This window comes from Bufo gargarizans, chromosome 3 (assembly GCF_014858855.1).
Source record: "Bufo gargarizans isolate SCDJY-AF-19 chromosome 3, ASM1485885v1, whole genome shotgun sequence".
Classification (NCBI taxonomy): Eukaryota; Metazoa; Chordata; class Amphibia; order Anura; family Bufonidae; genus Bufo; species Bufo gargarizans.
Window position 1 is genome coordinate 403,615,118 of NC_058082.1, and position 11,191 is coordinate 403,626,308.

At 44.2% G+C, this 11,191-nt stretch overlaps 1 protein-coding gene across 1 annotated transcript; it reads right to left on the minus strand.

Annotated features, from left to right (window-relative positions):
* Positions 1-2,382: 2,382 nt before the first annotated feature.
* LOC122931625 (olfactory receptor class A-like protein 1) lies at positions 2,383-3,339 on the minus strand. Its single transcript, XM_044285701.1, has one exon. The coding sequence runs from the start codon at positions 3,337-3,339 to the stop codon at positions 2,383-2,385; it is 957 nt and encodes a 318-aa protein (XP_044141636.1).
* Between the last annotated feature and the right edge of the window lie 7,852 nt (positions 3,340-11,191).

Here is an 11,191-nt window from a genome sequence, read left to right on the forward strand (position 1 = left end):
CCAGTACACACAAATCCAGTGGGACGCCACCCGACACTGGCCTGCTATCACTATTCAATTATTTTGTACCGCACATGGTCCATTTATTTTATCCACCACCGGCTAGAACCTTTTCATCCATAGACTGAAGCACTTTTTACCACATTGTGTATTGCCTGCCGAGTGAACTTACCGGGACGAGCCTTCGGCAAATTCAGGATCCAGCAACATAGTAGCCAGAAGTGGCTGACCAACAAACCCTCATACCCTGTGTTATTACAACTCACTGCCATTTACAGTATATCCATTCACACTTAACTGCTCCTTATATGGTAGCATAATGTATCTTACCTAGACAGCCATATGCCACCTGCTACAGCGCTACCACTCTCCATACAGAGCTACTTTGATGTGAGCAACAACACATCCATTTGAAATCACCCGCATTATTAAGCAACTGATTTTTTTGTTTATTTTTTTTACTCTTTTTATATCATTCCAGTATATATTACGATTTTTATTGTGTTTTCCACTGCACACCTTGCACTGGTTCTCATATAGTTAATTACCATTGTTTTTAGCAGTAATAAATTCCTGCTTTTTTCCCCTATATCTGAGAGCCATACTTTCATTTGCATTCTTTTCCTTCTGACTGGGTGAGTCAGTTTAGACCTAGAGCACCTCTCATTTTGCAACACTAGGTAAGCCACCTCTTCCCCTCAGCCAGGTGCAAAAGAACATTACCAGCAAAATGAAGTGGCACATTCCATACACATAAAGACAAAACTCACTGAAAAAATGGGTGGAAATGCTCCAAACCCAGACACAGTGGTAGAACCCCATGCGTGCTGAGACACCGTGATGTGGTGCATGAGGGGCTCTGATATGTTCCTGACTGCAGTATATTGGCAAAGTTCTCAGCTTTTAACATCGGCTTGAGGAATTAGCTAGTATTGTCAGTTGAGTATCATTTTGGTGTGTTTTTTGCAGTGATTTTTGGATTCATTTTTCCACTGCATTACACACGTGGTTACAGCCACGATGCAGCGAAGATACAAGGTCGCCAAGAGTGGAGCTGCTGTGCATTCATGCCTTTGTATGCTCCTGTGGTCCCAGATTAGAGAGGCGGGTGCTTTTTCCTATAGTGTGCAAACACAACCATCACTGCTGGATTGCATGTGGTTGTAACCATGGAAACGAGCAGTGTATAATGTGATGGGAAAATTAATCAAGCGAGTAAAGGAAGCAATATGGACCAGGCATGCTCAACCTGTGGCCCTCCAGCTGTTGCAAAACTACAACTCATATAATTCCTGGACAGCCTAGAGCTATCAGCCTACAGCTATCAGCCTGCAGAAGGGCATGGTGGGAGTTGTAGCTTTACAACAGGTGGAGGGCCCCAGGTTGAGCATCCCTGATATGGACAATCACAAAACATTAGTAAGTGCCTTCTATTAACTTTGTCTGCCATCTGCTGAAGTGAGACAACCCCTTTAATTATTTCTCTAACTTACATATGGTATAAGGGTCCTACTAAGGGGCCATCAGTTGTAAAGTCTGTAAAAACCTCTGAAAATTAAGCTGATGGAAGCAAAGTGCATACTTAGCCTGGGGCTAAATGGTGAATTTGGCACACAGCATACATTGTATTTCCAAATATCCCAGCAATGCGATATAACTAGTGATAGTGAATGGTGTCACATTATGACCTGCAGGCTGCCATGTCTGTAGTTGCAATATACGCAAGAGTTCTTTGACAATGCGATGTCTTGGAGGCCAAAGTCTCCATGTCCCATCTTTAGGATTTATGCTGTACATAGCTGAATATTTGTGACTGAATTCCCATACATGTGAATGAAATCATTTCTGCAGCACTGGCACCCATTACTGCAAGTGTGATTGAGATAATTGGGACAGTCGGAGAAATTCATGGAAAAAATCTAACACACAAATGTATTCTTACTGTTATGACTGTTCTTTTACAGAATATTTCTGCTGTTTTCAGAAATTAGAAAATATGTTTACAGATAAATTGTATGTGGTTTTGTGCATGTCAACTAGGGAGTGCATGCTCTCAAAATCACCTCTTCATTACGAATATGTGCTTAAGAGTTTTTAAGTTTATTTTTTATTGTAGATGTATTACTAAATCTAATATATAATATTCTTATATGTATATACAGTATAGTTAGCAAATTTATCAGCTGGAAAGAGCCTTCTATGGGTAGTTCTGAAGCTATTCTGACCTGGCAAACTTTACAGTAATAAGGATAGATCACAAAAAAACGTGTGTACTAAAAATTTACTTTAAAGGATGGCAAATGATTTTACATATATATTCGCTTGACCTGCCAAACACCAATACTATGGACCATCAACTAACCATTTAGAATAAATGTGTGTCTAGGACTTCTTCCTAGATACATGATTAGATATAGTTTTCACTGCTTGGAGGTCTCTTTTTTTCCTTGTGCACTGAAGGCCCTTTTGGATTTTCTTGTTCGTTGAGATGATTACAATAGGACTTATAGCAGAGTAACAGGAATCAAAAAATATTCGAGCATCAGTAAATCGGGGAGAAAGAGTAAAAGTGCAGAGAGTGAGAATCCAAAAGAAATTATCTAATCCAAAGCTTACAATATACATCATGACCAAAGTAAAGATGGCTTTGGCTGCTTGGATCTCAGCATGCTTAGTGTTTGAGGTTGGGATAGAATTTACTTGCTTTCCATGTTGGTAGAAAACATAGAGAAGATGACCACTGGTCAACATCATCAGAGTCAAGAAGAACAAGTCACGAACAACATAGATAATCCCATTACCTATGTAGAGGAGATAATTTGGGAAGACCACAAAGCAGAAGCTATAGCTCATAATGTATGTAGAAGTAATGTTCTTGATAGAAGCTGTAGAGTATGCCAGCCGGGTGCTACTTATGATTAGATTGAAAGCCCAAAGAAACAGCATTACTGTGAATAGGTGATCCAGAAGCTTCCTCTTTACTCTAGACCATCTTCGGTTCAACGGGGTAATGGAAATACACTGAAAACATCCCAGCAAAGATGTAATGCTGACAGACATGGCTCTTCCTACACAGTAAAGGTAAAGGCTTATCTGGCAAGATAAGTCACCAAACACCATATACATTCCAGTAGATTGCAGGGTGACTGGTATGCCCCATGTCAGAATGACCAGCAGATTGGACAGTGCCAGTTTGCTGAGGATAATTTCTCCAGTGGTTACTTTACCTTTGCAATGGAAGGTGTGAAGGAAGGCAAATAAAATAAAAAGATTGCCAGGAATTCCTATTAAGTCCAGGAATAAATAACTTATAATGTCAAGGGTGAGCCAGGTCCCCATTGTATGATGTCTGTAACTGAAGGCAAAGTCTGCAAAACAAATGGAGGTTTATTTAATATAGCATTCCTCCCATACCAATATATATATATATATATATATATATATATATATATATATATATGTATATATGTGTGTGTGTGTGTGTGTGTGAAACTCAAAAAATTTGAGTATTGTGCAAAAGTCCATTTATTTCAGTAATGCAAATTAAAAGGAATTGCATTAATGCATCTTAAAATTAGAATTTTGTGAAAAGGTTCAATATTCTAGGCTCAAAGGGTCACACTCAAGTCGGCTAATTAATCCATACCAACTGAGCAAAGGAACCTCAAAATTGTGAATATGGGGTTTCATAAGCTGTAAGCCACAATCATCCAAATTATAACAAATAAAGGCTTGAAATATCTCGCTTTGCATGTAATCAGTCTATCACATATGTCAGTTTCACCTTTTAAGTTGCATTACTGAAATAAATGAACTTTGCATGATATTCTAATTTTTTCAATTTTCACCTTTTCACCTGTGTGTATGTATATATATATATATATATATATATACACACAGTGGATATAAAAAGTCTACACACCACTGTTAAAATGTCAGGTTTCTATGATGTAAAAAAATGAGACAAAGATAAATCATTTCAGAACTCAGATTCAGGTCTGGGCTCTGGCTGGACCATTCCAAAACTTTAATCTTCTTCTGGTGAAGCCATTCCTTTGTTGATTTGGATGTATGCTTTGGGTCGTTGTTAGAGTTGAGCGAACACCTGGATGTTCAGGTTCGAGAAGTTCGGCCGAACTTTCCGAAAATGTTCGGGTTCGGGATCCGAACTCGACCCCAAACTTCGCCCCGAAATCAATTGAAGTCAATGGGGACCCGAACTTTTCGGCACTAAAAAGGCTGTAAAATAGCCCAGGAAAGGAGTAGACGGCTGCAAAAGGCAGCAACATGTAGGTAAATCCCCTGTAAACAAATGTGGATAGGGAAATGAATAAAAAAAAATATAATAAAAATAAATTAACCAATATCAATTGGAGAGAGGTTCTATAGCAGAGAATCAGGCTTCATGTCATAGCAGAGAATCAGGCTTCATGTCACCCAGCTCTGGAACAGGCCACTGTCAGATATTTTTAGGCCCGACACCCAGACAGAGGAGAGAGGTCCCATAGCAGAGAATCAGGCTTCATGTCATAGCAGAGAATCAGGCTTCATGTCACCCACCACTGGAACATGCCACTGTCAGATATTTTTAGTCCCGGCACCCAGACAGAGGAGAGAGGTCCCATAGCAGAGAATCAGGCTTCATGTCACCCAGCACTGGAACATGCCACTGTCAGATATTTTTAGGCCCCGGCAGCCAGACAGAGGAGAGAGGTTCCATAGCAGAGAATCAGGCTTCATGTCACCCAGCACTGGAACAGGCCACTGTCAGATATTTTTAGTCCCGGCACCCAGACAGAGGAGAGAGGTCCCATAGCAGAGAATCAGGCTTCATGTCACCCACCACTGGAACATGCCACTGTCAGATATTTTTAGGCCCCGGCACCCAGACAGAGGAGAGAGGTCCCATAGCAGAGAATCAGGCTTCATGTCATAGCAGAGAATCAGGCTTCATGTCACCCACCACTGGAACATGCCACTGTCAGATATTTTAGGCCCCGGCACCCAGACAGAGGAGAGAGGTCCCATAGCAGAGAATCAGGCTTCATGTCACCCAGCACTGGAACAGGCCACTGTCAGATATTTTTAGGCCCCGGCACCCAGACAGAGGAGAGGTTCATTCAACTTTGAGTTGCCCCGCAATATAATGGTAAAATTAAAAAAAGAGGATTAAATGAAGAAGTTCCCTGGAGTACAAGAATATATGGTTATGGGGAGGTAGTTATACGTGTCTAATCTGCACAAGGGATGGACAGGTCCTGTGGGATCCATGCCTGGTTCATTTTTATGAACGTCAGCTTGTCCACATTGGCTGTAGACAGGCAGCTGCGTTTGTCTGTAATGACGCCCCCTGCCGTGCTGAATACATGTTCAGACAAAACGCTGGCCGCCGGGCAGGCCAGCACCTCCAAGGCATAAAAGGCTAGCTCTGGCCACGTGGACAATTTAGAGACCCAGAAGTTGAATAGGGCCGAACCATCAGTCAGTACGTGGAGGGGTGTGCACACGTACTGTTCCACCATGTTAGTGAAATGTTGCCTCCTGCTAACACGTTCCGTATCAGGTGGTGGTGCAGTTAGCTGTGGCGTGGTGACAAAACTTTTCCACATCTCTGCCATGCTAATCCTGCCCTCAGAGGAGCTGGCCGTGACACAGCTGCGTTGGCGACCTCTTGCTCCTTCTCTGCCTTCGCCTTGGGCTTCCACTTGTTCCCCTGTGACATTTGGGAATGCTCTCAGTAGTGCGTCTACCAATGTGCGCTTGTACTCGCGCATCTTCCTATCACGCTCCAGTGCAGGAAGTAAGGTGGGCACATTGTCTTTGTGTCCTGGGGATCCAGCAGGGTGGCAACCCAGTAGTCCGCACACGTTAAAATGTGTGCAACTCTGCTGTCGTTGCGCAGGCACTGCAGCATGTAGTCGCTCATGTGTGCCAGGCTGCCCAGAGGTAAGGACAAGCTGTCCTCTGTGGGAGGCGCATCATCATCGTCCTCCGTTTCCCCCCAGCCACGCACCAGTGATGGGCCCAAGCTGCGTTGGGTGCCACCCCGCTGTGAACATGCTTCATCCTCATCCTCCTCCACCTCATCCTCGTCCTCCAGTAGTGGGCCCTGGCTGGCCAGAAATGTACCTGGCCTCTGCTGTTGCAAAAAACCTCCCTCTGAGTCACTTCTAAGAGACTGGCCTGAAAGTGCTAAAAATGACCCCTCTTCCTCCTCCTGGGCCACCTCCTCTTCCATCATCGCCCTGAGTGTTTTCTCAAGGAGACATAGAAGTGGTATTGTAACGCTGATAATGCCGTCATCGCCACTGGCCATGTTGGTGGAGTACTCAAAACAGCACAACAGGGCACAACAATTCCACTATTGCCTGCTGCTGCTCACACAGTCTGTCCAGCATGTGCAAGGTGGAGTTCCACCTGGTGGGCACGTCGCATATGAGGCGGTGAGCGGGAGGGCCGAAGTTACGCTGTAGCGCAGACAGGCGAGCAGCGGCAGGATGTGAGCGCCGGAAGCGCGCACAGACGGCCCGCACTTTATGCAGCAGCTCTGACATGTTGTGAATGAACTTCTGCACCACCAAATTCAGCACATGCGCCAGGCAAGGGATGTGCATCAAACTGGCTAGTCCCAGAGCTGCGACGAGATTTCGCCCATTATCGCACACCACCAGGCTGGGCTTGAGGCTCACCGGCAGCAACCACTCGTCGGTCTGTTGTTCAATATCCTGCCACAACTCCTGCGCGGTGTGGGGCATGTCCCCCAAACATATGAGTTTCAAAATGGCCTACTGACGTTTACCCCGGGCTGTGCTGAAGTTGGTGGTGAAGGTGTGTGGCTGACTGGATGAGCAGGTGGAAGAAGGGGAGGAGGACACCGACTAGGAGGAGGAGGCTAAAGGAGGCAAAGAATGGTGCCCTGCAATCCTTGGCGGCAGAAGGACATGCGCCAAAGAACTCTCCGCCTGGGGCCCAGCCGCCACTACATTTACCCAGTGTGCAGTTAGGGAGATATAGCGTCCATGGCCATGTATACTGGTCCACGCATCTGTGGTTAGGTGGACCTTGCCACTGATGGCGTTGCACAGTGCACACTTGATTTTATCGGATACTTGGTTGTGCAGGGAAGGCACGGCTCTCTTTTGCAGAAGTAGTGGCGGCTGGGAACAACATACTGTGGGACAGCAAGCGACATGAGCTGTTTGAAGCTATCTGTGTCCACCAGCCTGAATGACAGTATTTCATAGGCTAGTAGTTTAGAAATGCTGGCATTCAGGGCCAGGGATCGAGGGTGGCTAGGTGGGAATTTACGCTTTCTCTCAAATGTTTTTGAGATGGAGAGCTGAACGCTGCCGTGTGACATGGTGGAGATGCTTGGTGATGGAAGTGGTGGTGTTGGTGGTACATCCTCTGTTTGCTGGGCAGCAGGTGCCAACGTTCCTCCAGAGGCCGAGGAAGAGGCCGAGACGGCAGCAGCAGCAGAAGAGGTAGCAGGGGGAGCCTGAGTGAGTTCCTTGTTTTTAAGGTGTTTACTCCACTGCAGTTCATGCTTTGCATGCAGATGCCTGGTCATGCAGGTTGTGCTTAGGTTCAGAACGTTAATGCCTCACTTCAGGCTCTGATGGCACAGCGTGCAAACCACTCGGGTCTTGTCGTCAGCACATTGTTTGAAGAACTGCCATGCCAGGGAACTCCTTGAAGCTGCCTTTGGGGTGCTCGGTTTCAGGTGGCGGTGGCCAGTAGCAGGCGAACTCTCTTGGCGGCGGGTTTTCTGCTTTTGCCCCCTGCTCCCTCTTTTGCTACGCTGTTGGCTCGGTCTTACCACTGTCTCTTCCTCTGAACTCTGAAAGTCAGTGGCGTGACCTTCATTCCACGTGGGGTCTATGACCTCATCGTCCCCTGCATCGTCTTTCACCCAGTCTTCCTCCCTGACCTCCTGTTCAGTCTGCACACTGCAGAAAGACGCAGCAGTTGGCACCTGTGTTTCGTCATCATCAGAGACGTGCTGAGGTGGTATTCCCATGTCCTCATCATCAGGAAACATAAGTGGTTGTGCGTCAGTGCATTCTATGTCTTCCACCGTTGGGGAAGAGCTAGGTGGATGCTCTTGGGAAACCCTGCCAGCAGAGTCTTCAAACAGCATAAGAGACTGCTGCATAACTTGAGGCTCAGACAGTTTCTCTGATATGCATGGGGGTGATGTGACAGACTGATGGGTTTGGTTTTTAGGTGCCATCTGTGTGCTTTCTGCAGAAGACTGGGTGGGAGATAATGTGAACGTGCTGGATCCAATTGACTAATGCCTGTACCTGCTCAGGCCTTACCATCCTTAGAACAGCACTGGGCCCCACCAAATATCGCTGTAAATTCTGGCGGCTACTGGGACCTGAGGTAGTTGGTTTACTAGGACGTTTGGCTGTGGCAGAACGGCCACGTCCTCTCCCAGACCCAGAGGGTCCACTTACACCACCACGACCATGTCCGCATTCCCTTACTAGATGTTTTCCTCATTGTTACCGTTCACCACAATAAGAAAAAAATTATTTGGCCCAATGTATTGAATTCTAATTCAGGCCTTTTTTTACAGGCACCTAACACTATCTGGCTATCTATTTAAGTACCATATTACAGTAACACAGGCACAGCAGTAACCACAGATTTAGCTGAATATAAATTGTAGGCCTAGTATTTAGGCCCTGGATGACAGGTTTCCTTTTACGGACAGAATTAGACTTGGAGATGCACAGTAGCGTGTGACGTTATTGAGTATGACCCTATCAGCACTTGAATTTGCACCTTAAATGTAATATACCCTTTTACGGACAGAAATACACTATGTGAGATGCACAATAGTACATGCAAATTTAAAGACTTATGCTTTCAGCAATTGTAATTTAACAGTTTGTGTAATATACCTTTTTACGGAACAAAAATACAATTGAAGATACACGCTGAGTGTAATATACCCTTTTACGGACAGATTTAAACTTGGCCTGCAACAGCAGAAACCACTGATTTAGGGTATTGCTATTTTAGGAATTGAATTTCAACCCAGAACAAAAACTATGCTTTGACGGACACTAAAAAACTTGTCCAGCCACAGCTGGAACACCAGATTTAGGGTATTGCTATTTTGGCAGTTGAATTTGACCCCAGAAAAAAATATATCCTTTGCCAGACAACAGACAGTATTACAATTGGCTAGCCACAGCTGAAACACCAGATTTAGGGTATTGCTATTTTGGCAATTGTATTTCACCCCTCAATAAAATAGCGATGATCTAGGATATAGCAAAAAAAAAAAAAAAAAAACACTATAGATGGTTAAATGGACTTGGTGGCAGCTTTTGCTGGCGCACCACAAAACACAAAATTGCTGCCGATCACCCCAGAAAAAAGTGACAGAAAAACGCTCTGGGCAGCCTAAAAACAGTGAGCAATTAACTAGCAGAAGTTGAATGATTCACAGCTGTAGATCAATCACTTCATTGTGTTTTTGCTGAGTAAATCCCTGCCTAATTTCGCCCTAACAGCAGCTGCATCCTATCCCTACACTCATCAGAGCAGAGTGATGTGCGGTGCTACGTGACTCCAGCTTAAATAGAGGCTGGGTCACATGCTGCACTGGCCAATCACAGCCATGCCAATAGTAGGCATGGCTGTGATGGCATCTTGGGGCAAGTAGTATGACGCTTGTTGATTGGCTGCTTTGCAGCCTTTCAAAAAGCGCCAAGAAAGTGCCGAACACCGAACCCAAACTTTTACATAAATGTTCGGGTTCGGGTCCGTGTCACGAACACTTCAAAATTCGGTACGAACCCGAACTATACAGTTCGGGTTCGCTCATCCCTAGTCGTTGTCATGCTGAAAGATGAAGTTCCTCTTGTTCAGATTTCTAGCAGAAGACTGAAGGTTTTGTGCCAATATTGACTGGTATTTGGAACTGTTCATAATTCCCTCTAGCTTAACTAAGGCCCCAGTTCCAGCTGAAGAAAAACAACCCCAAAGCATGATGCTGCTACCACCATGATTCACTGTGGGTATGGTGTTCTTTTGGTGATGTGCAGTGTTGTTTTTGCACAAACATATCTTTTGGAATTATGGCCAAAAAGTTCAACCTTGGTTTCATCAGACCATAACACCTTTTCCTACATGCTTTTGTTCAGATGTATTTTTGCAAAATCTAGCCTGGCTTGGATGTTTTTCTTCGTAAGAAAAAGCTTTTGTCTTGCCACTCTACCCATAGCCCAGACATATGAAGAATACAGGAGATTGTTGTCATATGTACCACATAGCCAGTACTTGCCAGATATTCCTGCAGCTCTTTTAATGTTGCTGTAGGCCTCTTGGTAGCCTCCCAGACCAGTTTTCTTCTCGTCTTTTCATCAATTTTGGAGGGACGTCCAGTTCTTGGTAATGTCACTGTTGTGTCATATTTTTTCCACTTAAGAAAAGTTCAGGAAAGACCAACTAGAGCAGCTGAACTTTATTTGGGGTTAATCAGAGGCACTTTAAATGATGGCAGGTGTATGCTGACTCCTATTTAACACGATTTTGAATGTGATTGCTAAATTCTGGAAACAGCTGCATCCCCAGTTATAAGAGGGTGTGCACACTGTTTTCTTCCCTTCACCTAAAAGATTTCAACTTGTTTTTCAATTGAGTTGTACAGTTTATAGGTCACATTAAAGGTGAAAAAATTTCTGAAATGATTTATCTTTGTCTCATTTTTTTACATCACAGAAACCTGACATTTTAACAGTGGTGTGTAGACTTGTTATATCCACTATATATATAAATATATTTATAGAGAGAGAATTTTACGGCCACATTTTTTAATAAAACATTTCATACACGTGCTGCAGCAACGTTCCGCAAAAATATTTGTGCATAATCTTACATGTGATGCAGATTTTAAATCGTCAACATGCCAATTGTGGTTGCGGATTTCTGCCGTGGACATTAACCTTTGCAAGAAAGAGGGTGAAATCTGAGGCCAGTACACAAATGACGGTCCTTTGGACCTATTTACATATTTTTTCATGTGCTATCATATTAAAACTTCACTTCACTTTTATTAGAATCTATTTATTAAAACTTCTATAAGAATAAATCCTGTGACACATTAAAAATCCCCAGTAGTTGCAGATCATCTCCTTAAGGCCTCATGCACACGACCGTTGTTGTGTTCCGT